At 43.3% G+C, this 23,230-nt stretch overlaps 1 protein-coding gene and 1 long non-coding RNA gene across 4 annotated transcripts in view; one reads left to right on the forward strand and one right to left on the reverse strand.

Annotated features, from left to right (window-relative positions):
• Nucleotides 1-3,236: 3,236 nt before the first annotated feature.
• The window catches only part of RNF11 (ring finger protein 11), a 30,764-nt gene continuing 10,770 nt past the window's right edge, over nt 3,237-23,230 (reverse strand). Inside the window, exons 2-3 of the mRNA XM_085067622.1 lie at nt 5,629-5,798; nt 3,237-5,263 (exon numbers count right to left, since the gene is read on the reverse strand). Of these exons, the coding sequence (XP_084923748.1) occupies nt 5,092-5,263; nt 5,629-5,798 (342 nt within the window). The 3' untranslated portion in view covers nt 3,237-5,091. The remainder of the gene's footprint in view (nt 5,264-5,628; nt 5,799-23,230) is intronic.
• Nucleotides 14,600-20,543, forward strand: LOC146433724 (uncharacterized). 3 transcript variants are annotated; one of them, XR_014853690.1, is made up of 4 exons: nt 18,817-18,882; nt 19,026-19,211; nt 19,311-19,421; nt 19,596-20,543. It is a non-coding gene; the product is annotated as an uncharacterized LOC146433724 (long non-coding RNA). The 3 variants fall into 3 exon arrangements; XR_014853691.1 differs by lacking the exons at nt 18,817-18,882; nt 19,026-19,211 and adding an exon at nt 14,600-15,368; XR_014853689.1 differs by having other exon boundaries at nt 18,502-19,211.

The following is a 23,230-nucleotide window of genomic DNA, read 5'->3' on the forward strand; positions in this document are numbered from 1 at the left end:
TAATGTGGTGAGAAAGAGAAGATAAACAGAAGTTGCAATTTTCTGGACAGTTCTCATCTTACTATTCCTTTCATTCTGCAGCACACAGGGTGTGAAGGTAAGGAACACCCTTGGTGCTGGAGCTGTGTGGGATGTTTGCAGTGTGGTGTCAGCTGTGCCATGGGGCAGTGCTGGGATAAGCTGGTGCTTTGTGAATGTGGTGCTCTCCCTGATGTTTTGGGGAAGGTGCAGGTGGGAGATGCCTGAAGCTGCCTCTGCTCTGCAGATGTGGAATGGGAGTTGCACCTCTGTGGAGTTCAGTCAATCATTCTGGGGAGTTAAGCAATGCTGTTAACTCCAGAGGATCCTAGAATGACATGGATGATGTTTAATGCCATCATCTGGGTACAGTACCCAGCACTGCTGTCACCACTACAAAGGTTATGCAGCTGCAGGTTTTTTTGAAGCACAATGACTGATAGCATTGTGAAAAACTTGGTTTGCCTTTCATTCTTATGGCATGTAAATACCTGAGTCAGGTTTTCATTCTGTGATGCTGGCTGGGCTCATCAGTGATGCAAATAAATGTTGGTATTTCTATGGGAACAGCAGCAATTTCATGCATAGTGCCTTTGCTGCAGGTCTGTTGTCTGCTCTGTCACAGACACACATTTGTAAAGAAAAGCATATAGAGATATACATAAAATATCTATGTATGCATACTCACACACAGTGGTAGCAGGTTCTGGAGACAAAGCTTTTCGAAAAGTTATCAGAACTGCTTGAACAATTTATTAAATCCAGCACATAAAAAAGGTGAGATACTTTAAAAAGAAAAAAAAGCTTTGATGATGGCTGAGGAAAATGCAGAGGTTAGAAGCCTTTACTAATGGTTTGCAGTAGGATCATACTACTAGAAGAAGAAATCCCAAGGCAAACAGGCAATGTAGCAAGAGCCCTTCAATGGGGTAAGCTCATGAAAATGCAGTTTCATGCTCTAGATTTGAAGGGCATCAGTTTTCACTCTGGACTAGGAGAGCTCTGCCCCAGTGGGACAGTGCCTGGGATGGCTCTGTCCTGCTCAGAGAACAGTTTTGGAGTGATTCATCTTTTCCCCCCTTGAATTCTTGCCTTGTCTGCCTCCCTCAGTCTGCTTCCCCAGTGTGACTCCTGGGTTACACAGGCAGCTCCTGCTGATGTGGCAGGAGATGCTGAAAAGGTGAAGTTTGTCTGTCATCGAGCAGTGAGAGCCTTGGCAAAAGTGCAGCGAGGGAGTCAAGTGAGGCTGGGAAAATGCTCGGTGTGGGCAGCCAGAGCCCGTGTGGTGTGTGTGGTGAATCCAACATTGACTGCTGTGTGCAGAGCTGCTGAAATGCCTTCTTTGAAGAAAGACAAATGTTTTGTAGGGGTTGGTGCTGCAAAGAGCAGGTTTATGAAGTTTTTGCTGCTTGTTTTCCAGCCGGGAAGGCAGGGGAGGGCTGGGGGCTCTCTGTGCACACTCGTTGTGGCTGGTTGGGCCCCTCTTGCTGAGTTAGCAAATACCTCGGTGCTGCAGGAACACAGAAAGGGCTTCGCACAAAGGATTTCTTCATTATAAACTCCTCTCTGCAGCTTTTACTTAGCAAAGTGTCAGTGCAGAGTGGATGTTGTAATGAATCAGTTCCTAGCATGAAAATAGTTATTTTTTCTGCTTGAATCAAAAAGATGCTTTTGCAGAGTATGTTTAGACTGTTCTCTTTATCACAAGGCATTAACTTTGCATTTCATACCAAGAATTCCAAAGTCCCGAACTCTTATCCCAGAACAGGTTTAAATGCAAGATAATCTGCAAAGGATGGTTAGCATAAATTATATTCTTCAAAGTTAAATGCTAAATAAAAGGAAAAGTTAATCCTTGAAGCTAATTTTTATTCTGGGTATTAAGTCAAGAAGGGTTCTTCTGAACAGACTGTATTCATGTATTTTATAGGTTGTCAACTAAAATGTACATTTTTAATAAAAATGTGGTGTCTGTAACAAACTGTGTTTGTAATCAGCCAGCATCCACTTTGTTTCTGAGTCCTTTTAATCCAGGATTTAACTGCTGAGAGACCCTGTATGTTTGGTTTCAGCCATCTTGTTATTTATTTCACTGGCACTCTGACTCAATAGAATTTTCATCTTTACCACAATTGCACAAGGACAGGAAATGTTGAAGTCCTGAAAATGTGGCAACTGAAGTAAATTCAGGTATTTCATAATCCCTCAGCCCAGAAATGTACCCTTCTGCCACTGGAAAAGGGAGACTGTCATCCTTCCAAACATGAAATTGCTTTCAGTTCTGGGAAGCTGCAAGACTGTAGGAGCTCTTTAAACCCTTCTGTAGCTCATGCTCCTCACAAAGAACTGCTCTGGGCTGGGTTTGTTTGTTTATGTATTTCATGATTCTCTCCCAGATTTACATAATGAACTGGCAACAAGTAATAAGGATTACCATCCTTAGATGTATTAAAGTGGTAATTCCTGTAGCATGCAAGAATTTTTAAGCATAAAGGTCTGTACAGAACTGGGTATTCCTTGTCATTGCATAATCTGTGCTGTGCTGGACTGTCTTCATAAACTTAATGAAGTGCAAGTAATTTGTAAGACACCTCTAAAACAGGAGGTAAATATATCTTCATCTTATAGATGGCAGAAATAAGACATAGATCTGTTCCCACAATTGTAGGTAAAATTCAGGTTGTACATTATTTTGCATTAAATTCAGATCAATTCTTTGAATTAGAAATCACCCAGAACAGCATTGGACCTAAAAACTTGAAAAATAATTTGATTTATTTGTTATATTTACACATTTGTCCTCAAGCTAAAATTTGAACCTTTTGGAATGTTTTTGTGTCATTAACTCTAGTTTTAGTCTTTCACACCTTGTTGCTATTATCAACTATTTTAATAAAAGTAATTTCTTCCTTTAGCCCAGTCAGTGTATCAAAGTTCAGCTGTTCAGGTGTCAGCTGCTAAGGAAAGCATTCAGCTCAGTAATCTATCACTTCCTACTTCTTTTAAATCTTTCTTACTCAAGTCTTGTAATAAATAAAGACTAATACCACCATGACAACACTGGTTTTTTTTTCAAATTGTTCATTTGCCAGGTTTAACAAGATAAAGAAATGAATACTTAATGTGGACATTGTTTTACCAAAAAAAAAAAAAAAAAAAAGAACCCAACCCCTGAAACAAACAGACAAAAAGGAGGACACAAAGGAACACACATGGAATGATGAAAAGGAACAATGATATTGCACAACTTCAGGTCTCTCTTCCCAGATTTTGATCCATGTAATTAGGTATGTATGAATTCAGCAAAACATTGTGTCCAGATAAATGTGTGGCCATTTGAGTGAATCTAGAACTGCAGAGTGCTTTCAGTTCCTTCTGACTGCTCCTTGGAGTTCTTCTCTAAGGGAGCAGAGTGCTGTCAGCTGCAGGAATAACAAACCAACGTTGACTCTTCATTGTGCTGAGCAGTTATCCATAACCCACAGAATTACAATTCTCCTCTACTGTAAATGCACTAAGTCCTCAAAGGACCTGGGTCTTTAAACACCACTTGTATCAAGAAATCAAACGGCAGCTGAAACACAAGTGAAGAACATCCATCCCCCAGTTTGCTGTGGTTAACTTGACATTGTGTTTCATTTCATGAGACCAGGGCTTCTCACTGTATCAGGGTGGCACTGAATGCATAGAAGTCACAGTAGGTAGATAAAGGGAGTGAGGGAGAAGAAAAAAGGAACAAATCATGCTAAGTGGAAAAAGGTCTTTACAGCTACAATCTTTGCTGGAGCCTCTCTTAACAAGCACATACTGTTTGCTACAGAAATCAGGGAATTGTGTCATTCTGGCTATAGCAGGACTGTTTGCCCCCTTTGCTGCTACCCTGACACTGTGTTTATATAAACTTTGCATTTATGTGCAGAACAAAGTCTATTTTTCTCCTCTCTGAGTTCATTCCTGTTTGGTGGACTGATGTGTCAGCCAGCAGGGCTCAACAGATACATTTAATACAGGAGACTGAGATACAGTATGTTTATTCTTAACTTCTGATAACCTAAGAACTACAAGAACGAGAGATGCAGTATCCATTTGCTATGATCCAAGACAACCATTTTTAGGGAGAAAAAAGTAGAATAAGTGATCAATGCTAACACTACATTAGTTCCAAATATATTCTTTTTTCAGTTATGGCAGCTTAACTATTTATTGTTCATCTGGCCCACTTTTAATCTGATCAAGTTAAAGGTCACATATTAAAGTTTAAGGACTGTTATTTCACCAAAACCGAAGGAAGTTATAAAAAAACCCCATGAAACCACAGTTTCACTGCAGGACTTGTTTCATATCTTCATCATCTGCATCACTTGTAGAAAAGGGATAATGCATCTCAGTTTGCTTACAAGCTAGGAGATCACTTTGAAGTCTGCATATTCCTAACTGCAAACAAAATATAGCACTTTTAACAGGTTATAAATAAACTGGTTTTCAAGCATAGAGCCAGCCCAACAATAACAATACACTATTAAAAAGACCTAAGGCAATGAATTCCATCTCCAATGGAAAAAAAAAAAAGAAAAAAAAAGAAAAGGAACTGTGCAAACAAGCTTAAAACTATTTCTTTGTGCCAGTGTTATAAAATGTAGATTTCAATAAAGCCTTGACCCAAATGCCAGGACTTGTGAAAAGAATCAGAACAAAACTGGTTACTTTATTTAGGAAAAAAATACTCTTATCTTGCTGCTAATAAAATTGGATACACGAAGTTTAAACATTTACAGTTGCTGTAACACTTTACACAATTCCTATATATGGGTGTAAGAACAAACATTAAAAGACAATGGTGGGTCAAGGCTTTACATTAAAAATAACAACCTACTTTTCTATAGTCTCTAAAATACTATGTTTTCCAATATTTGCAGCCATTCAGGAATATTTTTTATTTATTTATTTATTAGGAAATGTATACTTTGTGCATGATCTTAATTCCTAATTCCTGGCTCTTTGGGCTGAATGACAAAAGGATCAAACCCATTGAAGTGGATGGTCTCCTTGAAGGTTCAGTAGAGAAACCCTGGCTCAGTTAGTCTCATATGATGAAAGCAGTGCTGCATCCACTGGCTCCATGCAGGATGGACAGGTAAAGGATCTCATCAACCAGTCATCTATACAGTCCAGGTGGTAAATGTGCATGCACGGCAGAAATCGGATAGGGTCCCCATAAACAAAGTCCATCATACAAATGACACATCTGGGGGGAGAAGAAAATAAAATATTTAGGCTGCTGTTATCAAACTGGAAAGGAAAAATAGGGTAATAATCTACTTCAGGATGCTTTTAATATTTGTAGATATTATGAGGAGTATCCTTGCGTGAGATAAAGAAAAGAGGCTGAGATTCATTGAATGGTTTGGGTTGGAAGAGACCTTAGAGCCCATGGAGTTCCAACCCCCTGCCACTCACCATACCAGCCTTCTGCAGGGCTTTCTTGTTGTAGAAAACTACATTAAATCACAATCCCCGACAATAAGGCAACCCAGGGATGACGAGATCAGGTTTCCCAGGGCAGCATCACAAACCAAGGCAGAAGCCACATCCCTTCCATTCATGACTTACTCTCGGATCTTCTTCTCGGAGCCATCTCTGCCGGGGTCATAGACTCCTTTGGGAAGGTGCTGGATGAGGCCAATCCGCTGTGCTATCCGGATCTGCTCCTCTTCCGTCAGCTGCGTGGCCAGGCGAGTCTGGCTCGGCGTGGGGTGATACACAGGAACAGGCACCTGCTCCTGAAATCCAAATATTGCCATTAGAAAACACCCCAGAGCTTTCCTAGCCTTTTGCAGCACAGTGCAATTCACAGTCCTGCAAATATTTGTATGAACTCCCACTCCTGCTTTGCAATTTTGGGGCTATAATTATATTGAGAGTAAGAATTGAGGGCAGTATTTGAGCAAGGAGCTGCTCGTGGTTGTTCTCTGCAAAAGCTTTTGATCTCCAGGAATTGTTCATATAGGAGACACACAGACAAGAAGCTCCAGATGCCAGCAGGCAAATAAACCTTCCAGGCACCTGGTGAACTGCTAAGGTACAGAACTGAGCCATGTAAGGGCTGAGGGAGAGACTCCAGCATCTGCAACTGAGAGTAGATGCTATAATTTATTTTTTTTTACATTTAAGAATCTTTGGAAATATGAGGACACTGCCTACTCTCAAGATTTTTAGAGAGGAAGGTTTTACTTATTCTGTAATAACTAAAATTTATGTGGAGTGTTTTGGGCCATGCAAGCTTAAATCTAGAAGTGTAGATTCAATTCTCTTGTGTTAAAAAAAAAAGTCACCTGGACAATACAAACAACAGCTTAAGCAAGTAACCCAAGTTTTATGTTTCCTCTCATACACAAATATGACTTTACAAGTTCTCCCAAGCTGGATTCAACTACTGATATGTATGAGGTATATATTTTCCCAAAAAATACAGGCAATGTATAGCCATTATGCAGTCCTTCCTCTACCACATTCTCAAAAGCTTCTTTTGAATATTAATGAACTTTAGATCAGAAATTTTCATTAACATTTATATTAACATAGCATTGAATTTACTTGCTTTTAAAGTGTTTTTGGTACATAAATACCAATTTTGAACAGGATACACTATTGGGATACACTATTGGGACAGCACTGGCCAGTAGCCATAAATCTGCTGTTAACAGGGAGGCAATTTCTTGCAAGAGGCCTATATTAATGGCTCTTCTTAAACAGCAGAAAAAAAATTCAACTTATAGATGTGCCTGAAAATAAACCTGCTGCATCAGACACACAATGCACTGAATCATCTGCTTGGCAAATGCCAAATTTGCTGTTTCAGAGGACACTGGTGCAAGCTGAGCTGAGGGCAGGTGTGTGCAGCTGAGGCAGCACAGCTCACCTCCCACATGTAACAGTGCATTTGTAAAACCCAACAAAGCCCTTCTCCTCTCACTGCCAGGAAGCACAGCAAGTGGACAGCCAGCCAGGACTCCTGGAAGGCCAGGAGAAAGCAGTCCCAGGAGTGTGCAGCCTCTTGCTGGTGCCACCCAGCAGCAGAAGTCCTTGCTGCTGAGAAATGCTAATTACAGCTACAAGTCTCCCTGGCAATTCTTCACTGAAGACAGTGCCTGCCACTGGCAATTCAGCTGTGGGGCAAAATTCAGAGTCATCTCTTAATTTAGCTACATTAGGATTTCCCCCTCTGATTTCCTGGCAGAACTCAGAGGAATTATGAGAAGGTTCAAAAGAGAACGCCAGGGGTTCTCCAAGTGATTAATTTCCTGACTACTCTGAACTGTATTTCACAGAATCACAGAATTCTTTTGGATCAGCTGCCTTTTAGTGTTTTAAATTATCTAAAGTGTTCTCTAATCATCATTTAGATAGAGAAAATCACCAGCTGAACCCAGGGATGGCCTGTCAGATGCAACAGTATTCAGAAAGTGACTGCAACCTTTGGTGCCAGCAAAATAAAGCATTGTCCCCTCACAAATGCTGCAGACCCTCTGTACTGAACACTTCAACTTGAAGCAGAGCCTGGTCTTGGCTTTATGTTTCAAGAACTTAACACCACAAACTATCAGCAATTTTCTTTTTCCCAGGGCTTTACTGTACTTCTTTGAACAGATTATTAAAGCAATGGCAGAAGACATTAGTTACTGCTACCTCCTTCATTTGTTACAAACATAGAGAACACTCAGCATTGGAGAGAGATGTATCCTCCTTCACATTCTGGATAAAAAGAGGAGCAGTACAACCAACCACAGGCTGATGCCAGCCTGGGCAAGAGGAGGGGAGGGAAGCTGACTTAATACAGCTCCCCTGGCCTAATCCATGGCTGCAAGTGATAATGCAGAAATTCAATGGAAGGCAAGAACAGAAGGACAAAAGATTCAAGAAACCCTCAAAAAGTCTGAAAGTAGCAATGACAACTGATAGTGAATATCTGTAGTGGAAGAATAGCAAACTGATTATCTCAGCAAAAATGATGCAGCAAAAGCAAACTACAGTTAAGTAAGAATCTGCTTTGAGAAGAGTCAGCTGGAGAACTCTGAAGTGAGCAAGTCACACACTGCCCAACCAACAACTGCTTTGGTTAAGTTTTGGACAGGAAATTAACACAACTTTTAAACCTGTGACAGGCCAGACAAGAATGAAACCTCATTCTCTTGTTCTAGTCCTTTTCAGGCACTTGTGAGTGACCACCGAGGGACCCTGCAGCTGGGAAAGCCACTTGTGCATTCTTGCAGTGCCCCCTCTCCCCCGGGTGTCACCTTCCCTGCAGAGACCTGCAGAGGGGCTGCAGGGAGCCCCGGGCCCCCCCACCCGTGCCAAACACGGAAATGCTTTCCCGACTGCCAGCACTGCATGGAAACTCCTCCCTTTGGCATCCTGTCTCAGGTTCCCTCCCGGCAGAGCCACCCTCCGACTGCCTGACACAGCCCATTAAGGCAGGAATTTATAGTCGCCAGCTGGGGGCTTCTACAATTTCACGTTCTAGACAAGAACCTCTTGTCAGAGGAGTAACTGGGTGAAAACGGTGGTGTCTTTCACCACCACGTCCCTCCTGCTCGTGAACGCAGAGAACTGGGGTTGGTGTGGCTGTTGTGAAAAATGCATAACAAATTACTGTAAATAAACCACAGAGACCACTCGATACACGCTGGCACTGAACACGCTGCCTGGTGGCACTTTCATCTCCCCTTCTGACTGCTATTAAAAGCTTGCCCTAACTGAGCCCTGGACATAAATGGACCAGGGAAAGGGAAGAACACAGCCACACACATTGCAGTGCCATTATAGGGTACATTGCCACTGACCCTTTCAAACCAGCCCCCTCCCCTCCAACAGGTAAAAAGAAAAAGTGTGTTCATACCCGTATGATACTAAAACTCTTTTAAACTATTTATTCATGTGAATCTGAGAGCCCACATTTCTCTGACTGCAAGTGACATCTCCAGCTCCCTCCAGAGACTCTGACCACCTCCCCTGTGTGGAGCTGGGCTCCTGTCCCCCTGGCAGCACACACCCAGCTGGCCCCACTCACAGCCACACGGCAGCTGCAGCCCTGGGTTTCTCCACTACCCAGTCCCTGGAGCGTTTCTGGGACTTTAAACTCATCCAACAATAATTCCAAGCTGCCTGCAAGGACAGAGTGCAGCCCTGCCTGTGTGGGTTTATCACCCCTTTGCAAATCCTTCACAGTTTATAAAGGCTGCTTTCACTGACCAGGGTGGGAGTTCAAGGGTAAGACTCAAGACTTCACTCAGCTCACATTTGGAGCCAGGGCCCCCCTGACCAGTGTGTGTATTAAAAAGATTGTATTACCCACGTAATTATTATTTTAGTCCAAAGACGAGCATGAATTTATTGCTCTGGTGTCTCACATTTCTCTTATCGACCATGGGAAATGTTTTTGCAGACAAAATTACAAAATGCTGAACTTCTAGCCAAAGTCTGTGGTGTTTATCATTTGATAAAGACGTAAGGTACTTCAAACTAAGATGAAATTTCATGCTAACGCTATTACTACGTGCAAAAACCCCTAAAAAGGCCAAAACAAATAATCAAATCCACATATTATTGTCAAGCAATGAAATAAAAATCACTTTCTGGCACTTAATTTGCTTTAGTCAATTATTTTTTTCTCCATAAGAATTTAGTAATGATGAAACACCTCAGATGGCCATAATCCTGGAGATACACAACTTTCTCTTTGTTCACAAAGTCAGTGGTATCAGCATAAGTTTCTCTGGCTTTCTGTGCACAGAAATCATTCACTCCCAATGTTTATTCAGCCCTTAAAAACAACAGCATTAATTCAGACTCAAGGACTACTGCAGGCTTTGTGTCTCCATCTCACCCCAGCTCCTCCTCCTTTGGGGAAAAAAAAATCATAGAGGGCATCTGGAGGTCTGCATTTCTCACTCCTAAGGAAAAGAAACATTTTCACACAGGGCCTAAAAGGCCCAGACACCTTCTACACACAGATTTCCAAGGACACTCTGGGCTCTTGACTAGAAAAAGGAGGTTTCACCAAGCATGGCTTTTAGTTTGAAGTTTCCTCATCAATGCAACTTTCTTTGGTTACTTATGCTGCTGCAAATCTGCTTTTCTCTTGTTTTAGTGCCTTTTTGTCTTGTTTTTGCAAGTACCATGAAATTCGTAATACTCTGAAAACAGGTCAGGGGTAGATCAGAAACTCTTAATCCCTGGATAAAGATTATTTTAAGATCCCTCTATGCCACATATCACCCGTACATTATCAGGGCTTTTGTTTGTTTGTTATTTTTATAATTGTACCAACGCCCAAATTATCCTTTCAGGATGGTCAAAGGTGAGATGAATAATTCATAACATCAACTAGTTCCAGAGGTTAAAACCTCACTGCTGTCCCTGAGATCCTGTCTACAGCCACCTGCTTTCCACTGCTGATTGCTTCGCCCACTTTCCATCTCTACATTTTCCTCCCTCACCTAATCCAGTGCTCTCTGTGTGTCTCACCCTGGGATATTAATTTGCATTTTATCACCAGATCAACAGCAGATCTGTTAATTCAGTCTGACAGGGGAGACAAACACCTCCCTAACTGTGTTTATCCTACATCTTTTTTACACTTTTTAAACACCAGTAGCTGCAGCACTTACGCTCCTTGCGGTTGCTGCCTAATTAATTAATGCAAATATAACAGTGCCATTTGCATTTCCCCAGCTGTTCCCACAGCTCTGTTCTGAAATCTCTTCGACTTGCAGGCGTCCTGCCTGGAACAGGGTGTGTGTGCAGCTGCCCTGGTTCACACACAGCAGGCCCCAGCACTGCAGCCCCACTGCAGCACTCATCACCCCTACATGCAGCTCAGCCTTGCTGCTCCCCACCTTTCTCACCTCTAAGGAGAGCAGGCAGCCTAAATAATTCACCTAAATATGAACAAGCTCGGTTTATAAACGTAAAGTCGGGAGGTGAGAAAAAAAATTGTGCTCTTCAAGGTCTTTTCCAAAAATTCCTGCTGAATTTGATGGAATTTTCTCTTCTCACCACTTTATTACTCATAAAGAACTTGCTGGGATGACGGTCCAGGGACCTTTTCTGTGAATGTCATTCTGATCAGAGTGAAAAACTCAAACTCCATCCATATGTGAATACACATTCTGAAATAATATCCTCCCCCAAGACACATTAATGTAAAACCACGCGCCATTATAATGTGCATTATACGACAACTACAGCTTACTTTAATAATCCTTAGGATATTACGAGCAGCCTGCCAACTATAAAAGCCTTTTTCTGCCATACAGAAGAGAACAGTTAATTTATAAAGGTGAATAGCAGTTGCTATAGAACATCTTGTAATGAAACTGTTACCCAATTGTTTTATATTTCTGCTTCCAGGTAGTCACTCAGCATGAATAACTGCAACAGCTGAGCACTTAACACTAAAAAGTTCTTCTGAAAGAAAAATCTCCTCCTCTGCCCTCTCCCTTTTGGAGGACAGACACACCAGATATATGTGCACACACACTTTTCCACCTTGGTGCTCCTAAGGAAAGATTACTGAGAATTCTGGCATTGTAGGAATGGGGCACTGTAAATATGGTTGGTAATTAATATTGCAACAGACTGAGGAACAGCCTGCAGCAGAGGAAAGGAACCTGCAGGATCTGTGCTGTGCTTCTCCAGCTGTTGACTCCAGTTAAGAAGCAACACCCATTTTGAGTGATGGATCACACTTCAGAGAGAGGTGCTTTTTTGGTGAAAGCCAGAGTGGTTATGCAGAGGTGACACAGCCTCATCCACTTTATAACCAACACTGTGAAATTGTCCTGTGCATTCCTCACAATTGTTCCACTGAAATTACTGGAAAATAAATTTATCTGAAGAGTTGGAAAAAAGTAGCAACCATGAAAGAAAGTGACTCCTGGCTGCTGAGTCTTAAAATATCATCTGTCCCCTGAGCTCAGCTTTGCTACCAAAAATAGGGCTGGGGCAGAGAGAGAAGAGGTACAAAGCCAATGTATCCTGCCTGCTGCTTTCCTAGACAGTGACAAGGGCTGTGAGAAAAGGACTTTCAAGTTTCATCCCTGTGCTGTCACACAAACCCAAAAAGGCTACCAACCTACTGCCAAGACAAACAGTTGGCAGTGCCCTTGCAGCCTGGCCAGAGCAAAGCCAGCCTTACCTGGCAGATGGAAATCACCTAGAGCTCTGCAGTCACCTGCTCTGAAATTTGATTAACCATCAAGGCAAACCTAAATACAAAAGATTAGCAACAAAGAGTTGTAGGGAAAAAGCAGTAATTAAAAAGCGGTAATTAATCCCTGGAAGCACAATCTCCTGACACAGCCAGTTTTTACATTTCCAGGCTGCACAGCAGGTTTCTCTGACTCAAGGGCGTCAACCTTGGGTACTGATGGTTCCACTTGCTGATTTCTTGTTCACCAGCTTTGTGTCAGTTTTAGCTGTCCTTGTTCCTTTCTCCAGAGATCCCATCAAACATCAGGGTGTGAATTTCTCCAGGAAAGTGAGTAACTTACACACCAACATGTCCCAGACCACTAAATTGCTCACCAGAGAATTGATTCCACCCCTCCAGACAGCCTCACTGACAGCTCAACTTACAGCACCAGGCCACAACTTCTGGGAGATAACAAAGCCTTCTTATTACAGCTCCCAGCATGTTTATTTTAATAGGCTTTTTTTTTTAATAGAGAGAAGGGAAAGATTCATAAACAATTTATAAAAATTCGTGCTTTTCTGTCAGGCTGCTGCAGTGAGAAAAGCCAGGAAAGAACAGTTGCACCTAAACATTAAATTAAGGACACTCAGGCACAAAATGCAGCCTCCTGAGACTGGTACACCCCAGGGACTACCAAGCAAAGCAAAGCAAAGCAGCTGGGTAGGGAGAAAATCTAGCAGAAAGGGCTAGCAATCAATTCTGCAGCTGGTGGTGGAAGAACAGCATGTGAATGTGGATCATCCTCTCCCTTATGCAACCCCACATGTGTGTTATTGGTACATGTTCTTTCCCACTTATGGTGTTCTTTCCCACTTAAAGTGGTTCTTTGCAGAAGCCCCTCCTTAGGCCTGACAAGAGCTGACAGTTACTACAGTGCAATGGCTACATTAAACACAGCACTTATGGCTCAAGTGAGAAGGCTGCTGGAAAACTGAGAAGTAGATTTAACAGCAAATAAAAACCTGAAGTTTTGGGGAAAACTGTTCTGAGGTGGAGAAGGCTGAGAACAATATCTTGGAATGCCTACTCTGCTGAAAGGTAGAGTGAACCTACTGTGTGCCACCCACTTACTGCTGTGAAACTGCTGGGTAGCGGGGAGCAAAAATATAAAAAACCACCCCAGACAAAGGAATGGAGGTAACATGTTTTTTGGAGGCTGCATTCAAGCACAAGAGACGGGGGAAGCTATGATGGAAAAGCTGACAGAACACTAACAGTCCACACAGACACTGGGGAATCGTTCACACTTCCCTTAGACACATGTTTGCTTTGTGGAAAGGGTAAATATCAGTCAGTGCAACTTGTTTACAGTATAAATCGAAGGGGTAACAGCTAAAAAATGGTAGTATTGATCACCCTGGGGAACACACAGAGGCTGCAGGCAGCCGTGACTCAGCATGCCAGGCCCTGTGTACAGCAGCAAACAGGCTTTGCTCACACCCTGCCCTGCTCCCTGATGTGGGACACGTGGGATCTGTCCCAGACACTGTCCCTGGGCACACCCCAAAGCACCCCGAGGCTCTGACTCACCTCTGGGTACAGCACACAGAAATCTCACACGTGCTCTGCTGCCTGAGACATCAGCCTGGCCCAGAGCTCCCAGCCCAAAGCATTACATCACTCTGGCAAGTGCGTGCAAGTCCTCTGCATGAAGGGCTGGGAATGGGTCACTGGACAGGCATTCCTGGGACAGAGTGCAGGGATATAGGGGACTCCAGGTGGGCAGTGTAAGGCACCAGGAGAGAGCAGCAGTGCACACTGTGCCCTGAATTGCTACTGAACCCACAGACTCAGCGCAGCTGAGTAAGCACGTGCAGCCCCTGCTCATGGTGCCATTTCAGGGAATTTGGGGATTCGGGCACAGCTGACTCCAGCTGTCTAGAACAGCACTGCCCCAGGACTGTGGCTCCTGCCACTTCCCTTGCAATGGCTCCAAGGACACTGCTCAGACTGGCTCTTCCCCTCATGGAAAACAAACAAGCCATTGCCATTGCCAGCACGATGTCTGCAGCTGCTGGAAAAGCTGGGAACAGGCACACAAGAGGAAAATGGGAGGAGTGCCCCTGTTGGGACTCAAGCTAATTGTGAAAACCTGACTCCAAATACTTAAAAAATGGCAAGAGTACTAAAATGTCTCTTCTGGCAAGAATTAGGTCATCTCGATGGCAATTCTAAGAACAAAACAGCCCTTCTGAGTACTTCAGGAACAAGGTAGCAAATTTACTGAAATCTGCCCTAATTAGCCAAGAGGACAGACTGGGGACAAGGGGCCAAGCCAGGGAGTAAACGTGAAAATGCACATAAGCTGAAGGCACGAGCAGTCAATCCATCAGGGGAGGACTGCTGAGGCATAAATACAGGCTGTACTTCAGTACGTAAATAGACATGTATATATGTGCATTTAAGTGTGCTAGTTTGAACTAATGAGAACATAACACATAGCAGAGAAATACTATGAAGAACTAGGAAAGTATTTTAGAAAAGGAGTGAGTAGGATATCAAAGGATCAGAGAAATCAAGTGACAAATGAGCTCATCTCTAGGCTGAGCGTTACTGTTCAACACATGACAAACACCCTCCTTGGGCAAAGAGGACTCTCCAGAACACAGTTTAACAGCCTTGCCTAAAGCTCCTTTCCACAGACATCCAAAACCTTCCTATCGAGGAGTGTAGGTCTTCCTACATCAGGTTCCTAAAACAGGACTTAAACAGACACAACAGTCCCAGCTAGACTGAGAACATCACCCTTATGGTAAGGTCTTCTGTGAGGTGTCAGTTCAGCTTCAGCTAAGAGGTAACACAGGTAACAAAAGCAGGCAGGGAAGCAGCAGCAGCTCCCTCAGATCATGATCTGCCCCTCATGCACTATGCGAGGCGATGACACCAACTGCTGTTTTGTAGCCACGCGGTTGTAAGCAAGCACCAAAACGAGGTCTGAAAGAGGACACAGTCGCTCTTTTTATAGAGATACAGTCTGTTACCGCACCAAAATACACAGAGGAGGCAACACAGCAGACAGCTTCTGCAAACCTTGACAGGGACCTTCCCCTTACCAGGGCCCAACTGATGATGCCAAGCTGTTCCAAAGCCTGGGAAGGTGGGCCAGCAGTGAGCTGCCCCCAGCAAGGGGAGCCAAGCAAAAACCTGATGAACATTTTTCTACCAGGACTGGCAGCAAACAGGGCCTCTGTAGCACAGGACTCTCACACAGTGCAAAGCTCCGCCACAGCATAAGGAAAGGAGAGAAAACAGATTGCTCTTGTAAAAAGAAGTGACTTGGGGGAGAAAAGGGGCAGCAGAGCACATGCTATTGCAGAAGAGCTTCAGAAAGCAGATGGGGCTGGGGATGAGCTGGGTCTGTGTAACCACAGAGCAGGAAAACCTGCAGCACAGACTGCTGGTGTGGGGCACCTGCTGTGAGACTGTGTCAACGAGGCACCCCCTGACAGCAGGGTTTGTTCCAAAACCCAAGAATCTGTGCTATATTTCAATGGATTACAACTTTATACTCAATTGGAAGTATTTTAATTGCCTTTTTAACTAAGCCATCCTCAATTATGAATGCTTGCTCAAGCAGCTGCCACACCTTGGCAGTTTGATGGTACACTCAGCTTCACAGGTCTCTTTATTTTCTTACTGGCACCTGAATTTCTAAGGCAGAGTGGATACCTCTGAGATCCAGGTGTGTGCACAGCCCAGGCAGTGCAGCAGGGGACTGTGCACAGGCAGCCAGGAGGCTTCCTGAGGCCAGTTAAAGGATACATCAATGGTGCATTTTGCAACACCATAAACACAGCTTTTTTTTTAAGCATGTTTCTGCATCAGCCTCCTGGAAAGCCATAGACAGATGAAGCCTCACCCACACCTGCCATGCACTGGGGCACCTCAACATGGTCTGAGTCTCTGAGCACTGCTGTCCTGGTGTGTCACTGGTGAGAGGGCTTGCTGAGGATGTCCCTACCATCCACCCAGCCAGCAGCTCCTCCCTTCCACCAGACCATGGGAAACTGACTGGGGTTTTCTGTGATTCCGTCCACACCTTGAGGCTGCAGCTGGGGTTTGAATGGGGAGTGCCAGCAGCACCCTGAACTGCTGGGCTGTGCTCAAGAGGTTTTGGTGCAGCTCAGGGTGCTCCAGCACTAGGACACTGACACTCCTCCCAGGTGTCCACTCGCTGCCATCTCCCACTTCAGGGAGAATGAGCACACACAAAAAGCATGATCTGCCTATTTGTTTAGCGTCATTTGATAATAACATTAATTATTTCATCTCTGAGTTAATAAGCAGCAGCTGTAAACAGCCGGAGGCACCGAGTCAGGCTATCGGCTCATCTCAGCCAGTCATTTATTAATCTTGACGGAATGTCCCAGGCATTAAATTAATATTTCTAACTCTCTTGGTTTGTTGGGGTTTTTTTTAAAAGCAGTTCTCTATTTATAAGCAAATAATGACTGCATGAATATCAAGGCACACTAAAGCCTGACGGAGCTCCACTTCTTGATGCAGTATTAGCAGTGAACACAAGGGCAACGTTTCTATTTTTTCCAGCTAAGTCTTGTCCTCGCAAGCAGTGACTCTGCGTTTTCAGCTCGCAGGGCACAAATCCAAGTGTGATCTCATGCAACTGTCAAACCTCTTCTAACAGAAAAAAGGCCTGTGCCAAGAACAGGTAGAGAAATCATAAATAGCTCTCTCAGGAGTTGGTTATACAAGCGAAATATTTCCAGAACACTTTTTTCCTACTATTTTAGAGTTTTAAATGGACAGAGACAGTTCATTGAGCACCTGGTCATCTTTTTAGTATGTCACCAGACAAATACAAGTTCCTTTCAGTGCTCTGCAGGAAACATGCAGCCAGTTGCTGGTACAAGCAGGAAAAATTGTAAATATTCAACTTCACAGATAAATAAGGTACAACATCCACCACTAACTGCACATGCAAACACCTGGCTAATCAGCCTTTTCAATCTATGGTGTAGTGGGGTTTTTTACACTCATCTTTGGATCTTGCCTGTGCTGGTTTCACACCAAAAATACCCGTGTCCGTTTCAGCACAGGTGCTTTCAGACTAGGTGGTTTGAAGGGGGAACTGAAGCAGGTCCAAGGTTTTGCAAGGGTGAGGGGGGAGATGGGCAGCACAGAGTCCATCCCAGCCTCTCCAGCTCCCATTCCATCTTGTTCCATTCCAATGGGATGAAGAAAAACTTCTATTTGTCAGGCCATTCCCCTGCTTACACCCACTGTCATGGAAGACAGGGCTTTGTTTACATTAGAACTAGCTTTCTGAAGAAAAACATGAAGTTTTCACAATGGATTTATGCTGCTGACTGCATGGATCAGTAAGAACTACAAATGTCCCAACTACTGCCCCAGTAGCACACTTAGTAAGGATTTCAAACACTACTGGGGACATGGCACTTGAGCACCTACTTAAGTACTTGCCTGAATTATGGCTCAGGCTGCCACAAAATCTGAGAAGAACAGAAAACTGTTTGAGAGGAGGGACATGAAAACAGAGAGGTCATTTTTCTGAATATGGACTGACTGGTTGGAAGACAAAGCCCCATTTCACCCTGACACACCCGCACGAGAGCAGCTGCAAAGCCTGGAGATTTGCAGCCTCAGCTCATCCAAAGGCAAGGATCCATTTTCATGTTGTGTGAGGAGCACCAGAAACCCTGAGCACTGAATACAGTGACGCACAGGAGACACTTCTACAGCTAGAGTTGAGGAAGTCCCACGGAAATACAAAGTTTATCTGCAAACTTAAAAGCACCAATTTACCAAGAACATTTACTCACACATACAAGGATACAGCTCAGGTGCTGCACCAAAGTGTAACTCCACCACTCTAGGTGAGGTTTGTGCTACTTTTGATGCCCCTGAGTCAGAAATGAGAGCCCAACGTCTTTGGTATTATGCTACCAACACTCTCTCAGGCTTTATGAAAATATAAAGAAACAGTTGTACTCACGGTATTCTCCTGCATTAATGTTTAGGGTGGAATAACCATGTCCTGCTGCAACCTACATGCTCACTAAAATAAGTTGTGTCAGTTTATACACACACAGACAAACTGCAGTCATGACAAAATGCCAGAATGGTGTAACACTGAGCTTTTCTGGAGGGAAAAAAAACCAAAAAAAACCAAACCCAAAACTGCACAGCCCCAGCAAAACAGCTATCAAGAAAACCTTTGAGTTCTTTACATTTAATTTATGACTTTTAGTCTAGACAGCTAGTCTTGTTACCTAGAGTCATTAGGGTGTAACTACAGAGGTAACTGTAATACTTAGATAAGCTCCAAGAGAAAAAGCAGCTTCTTGCTCAGACTTTAACTTCATAAGCAGAAATATCATTACTCAATGACTACAGAAATATTTTAGTTATCTTTCTAGACTTTTTAGCTCACCCTCTGACCCCTGAATGGAGACCTCTCTGAGAGGCAGTGGGTGCAGCAGAGTAACTTGGGAAGCAGATGGCATTTATTGCCACTCCTGCAAGTCTGAAGGACTAAACTCACTTTATCTCCTTACAGACAGCTGGTTAGTGAAGTCAGGGAATGTACTTCCCTGGGAACACCAAAAGATTTACTGAACCAAACAGACAAGGTAACAAGATGAACGTGAATTCCTATCTCTATATGGGATACCACCTTTCATCTGGATTAATCTCCAGTGCAGTAAAGACATGAGTAGAAATTACTGCAGCCAACTATTTTTTGTCCTTTCATTTGTTGTTTTGAATCACACAGTAGAAACAGAAATAAACTGATCCTTCTGGGCAATGGGCAGCTCTGTGTTCTTCCTTGGGGGCAGGAAAGAGCTGGGCATGGCCTTCTCTGTGAACTTTGGCAAAAAGGAGTCCAGTGTTCATCAAATGAAGTCTGCTGGACACCATAAGCAAGTACCCTGCAGAGCAATTTCAGACTAGAAATCAGGTTAAAGAAAATTTCTTTCCTCTGCTGAAGGTTTATACTGAAATTAGCCTCGAAACAACTTACAGGCCTGGTTCTAATTTTTTGTATCATTCCATGTAGTGCTGCATTCCTGGTGAGGTCTTCATGTTATGGAATGGTTTACCCCATTGAGAGAGGATAACAAGCACATGAAAAGGTGCCCCTTGGAGCTGCATGTTCTGCAGATCTGGAGTAAGTATTGTCTGTAACTTCTTTTAGGAGTCCCCATGACAAAGTCACTGCTGAGTGGTCAGTCAGTGTTCCCTCCATCACTTAACATATACCCTATTTTAATACTTCCTTTCTTTTTTAACTGTTGTTTTTGTTTGGCTTCACTGACTACAGATGAGACATTTTGTTTTTCAGGAAAACCAAGTTGCTTGAATATCATATCCGCTAATAAACAAAATAAAAATAGAAGCCTTAGCCCAGAAAAACAAAGGCTGAAAGGGATATAGGATCTCTAAATAAATCAGGAGTGTAAACATCAGAGAAACAACTAAAGACTTATTTGGTAGAAGAATAACAGGTGCAAGTTTGCCATAAATAATCTAGAATTGTTAAATAAGCTTCTTGGGCCTTAGTTCTTGGCTGATCAAGAGGCTCCCTGTAGGAGTAACAGGGCAAAGCTTGACCAGTGTCTTTCAAAATATCTATGGGCTGCAGAATACAACTTCACTGAGGATATGCAAATTTATCCATATATCCCCTTGTCCAGACACCAGAGAACAGTCCACTTCACACACCTGTTAATATGCAGCTCTCAACACTGTACTGAAAACAGTTGTTACCCAAATCAATATAATCTCTGATGCAGCGTAAGACCCAGCAATAATGCTTGTCATGTTCAATTCAAAGTTAATTTAAATAGAACACAGAGGATAACGCTCCTTAAATCCAAGCCTCATTTTGTTGAAGCCAAGTCTGCAAACACTGTCATGCCCACTTGGAAGTTTAAGATACTAACAAAACAAAAGCTTTAAATGTGAGAAAAGAAATATTTGGACAATATAATTTTCCATTAGCAGTTCTGGTTTGGTCTCAGGGAGGGTTTTGATAGCACACTGCTGGAAAAAACCTATAGTGGAACACAAATGTTCTTGGCCAAGCCCTTCCTCCTGCAGCACAGTGTACAGGCAGAAGCAGGAATGAAGGCAAGGCTGCACAAAAGACTATAAACTTTACAAAGCTTATTCTGCTGACCATATGCTAGCTGGAAGTTCCACTTGTGTTGTTTGAGTATCACCAAGCAGCTGCACCACTGGTGAGGGTTTGGCCCATGGCATGCAAAACATAAGGCCATCAGTGAACAAGTGTACATGGAATTACTGCAGTCTGTGCCAATCTACAGGCACTTTATTGCTGGTAAACACTCTGTAATTAGGATTTAAACCAATACTTATCTTACTTTAGTTTGCTGTATTACTTAATTCTTTTTAAGGCAGAAAGAGCATTAGCTACTGGTCTGTCCAGCTGAAATGCATAACTGTACTCAAACTGAAACCTGGCCAGCATATTCTGTGAAATGATCCAAGGAAACCTTAGGGGCAGCAAGTGGTCTCATTCAGAAAACAATTTCTACAGTTTTGCAGTGCCCCACAGACCTGGCAATATGACCAACAAAGAAGGGTTTCCTCTCTGTCCCAGCAGCCCCATCTCCTATGGCTTTGGGGTTTTTTTGGTAGGTCTCCAAGCCAAAAACTAAGCCTGACCCAACATAGTTAATGAGACACAAAAAAGCTGTAAAGATAGATGGTATTTACTGCTCATGTTCAGTGCTCCTGGTTCTGAATTCAGAAAGCTGAACAGCCAGGTAGTGAGCAAGGGGGCGGAGCTATGGAAGAGCACAGCACTACCCCAGCAAGGAGAAGAACTGGCAATGCTGCAAAAGTGGGTGCATGAAGAAGCAGCAAGATTTGCTTCTCAAATTTATTTTCTGAAACATGGTTTTGCCCCTCATTTGCTTTAAGAAAGACTGACTTCAACAGGAAGCCAGTAACCTCCTCTAAGAGATGCCAAACTAGAATAAGGAGTCACAACATATAAAACAGGACAGTCAAATTGAGGTAGCCAGCCTAGCTCCAGCTCTTGCATACTTACATAATTTCTTAATTCTAAACATTTTAGACAACAGGGAGGTTGTTTTATTAAAAGCCACAGACACTGGCAGTCCTCACATACATATGCACAAAGGTAATCAAACTCCTAACAGCAGTGACAAAGCTTGCCAAGTAAAGTTCAGACTTTGGAAACCATCCACAGAGTCATAACTGGAAGGCTTGTGTGAGGAAAGAGGCAGAGCAGCACCCACGACACAGATCAATGATGTTACTGTGGTCAGTTGTGTCCCAAGGGACATCACAGTCTGCTGCACAATGTGAACAGGCTGTGAAAGTCTTCAGCCACTCCTGTGCTTACCAAGTCTACTCATGAACTGTTAGGTAACACTAATGAAGCTTCTTTCACAAGCAAAATAGCAAGGAAAAGCATTCAAACATCTTTAAAGATGGTTGTGGTAGATAAACTTAAATTCTTTCATTATGTTTTGTTCTGGGGTTTGTTTGTTTTTTTTAACCAGAAAGATCACATTTAAGAAATAAAGAATGAAGACTCTGTCCACATCAGAGATTTGTCCTGAAGCAGCAAAATCCCTCCAACTGAAATCACCACCCTGCTGAAGTCAGAAATGGGACCTTTAAACTGCATTTCATGCACTGACCATTCCCAAATGCACTCACTGTCCAAACCTATATCAGATACTCATTCTGTGCATGCTCTGGTACACAGTTAAGTTCACAGTTAAGTATAGTCTTAATTTCAACATGGAAAAGCCCAAACTTCTCTAATACTTGGTAGTAATAGCACACATCTAATACCTGACACCTCTACACCTTTCCACAGATTCACTAAGAAAAGTGCAGTCTTTAGGTGGCAAAGAGTGCAGATAAATCCAACCTCCACCAGGAAGCCAGTTCATTTCACTAAACTGACAGGAGGAAGAAAAAGACAACCCATTTCAGACACTTGAATGGTACAAGCTGACTCGCTAAGCACCAGAGCCACCATGGAGTGACTGTAGAGAACATGGCTCCATGTGGAAAAGAGCAGGGAAAAGTGAAACAATCCCTTTTTGGCAGCAGTGGATGGTTGGATCAGACCTCCTTGTGCCAGAAACATGGACACATACAACACTGAGCACAAGGCATACCACATTTCTGGCTGGTTTCAGAAATGTGTTCAGTCTGCTGAACACCGAGATAACCCTGAGTCTCTCCTCAGGCTGTGGCTGTGTTCATTCCTGAGCTGGGCCTGTTGAAGTCATTATTTTTAAGTGCTGGAGCAGGATCCTGCCATCAAGTTAAATGAACACAGATGTTGGTTTCTCCACTTGCCAGAGGTGCACACAGCCCACCACAGGAGCACCGGTGGTTCCAGTGGCACCAGCCCTGGAGTGGTGAAAGCCACAGGAGAAGAGTAGGTGGTGTCCTTAGGCAGTGGCACTTTCTTCAGGGACTTGGAAAGTCCAGAAAGGCTGCAGAAGCCCAAACTGCTCAAGCTGCTGATGCACTCAGATAAACTCTCCTGCATCTAAAAAAAAGGGATGGACAGATTTCCCTCACCCTACAGTACACTTCACTGCTTGACTCATTACCCTGAGGTGGAAACACTTTGCCTGATCCCTCAACACCAACAGCCTGTTTGGTAGCATCTGTTATGTAGTTGTTACTACCATTTTCCCAGTTTCTGCTTTCCAATAAAAACACCACTGTGCCAACAGCACTGCTTGGAGGAGTCTCCATCTGCATGATCTGACTGGAGCAAAGAACACACTGACCCCAGGATATCACGTTCTGAGCCCTGTGCAGAAACTCCTGCTGGCACAGAGGCAGGATCCAATCCACTCCTTAACCCAGAGGTAGTTGGTCATTATTCAGCTGCAGCACATTGAGGAGACACAGAGACATGAAATTCTGTGTTTCAGCTGGAAGCTGGGAAGTCTG

This window comes from Lichenostomus cassidix, chromosome 8 (genome assembly GCF_008360975.1).
Source record: "Lichenostomus cassidix isolate B80296 chromosome 8, HeHo_3.0, whole genome shotgun sequence".
Classification (NCBI taxonomy): domain Eukaryota; kingdom Metazoa; phylum Chordata; class Aves; order Passeriformes; family Meliphagidae; genus Lichenostomus; species Lichenostomus cassidix.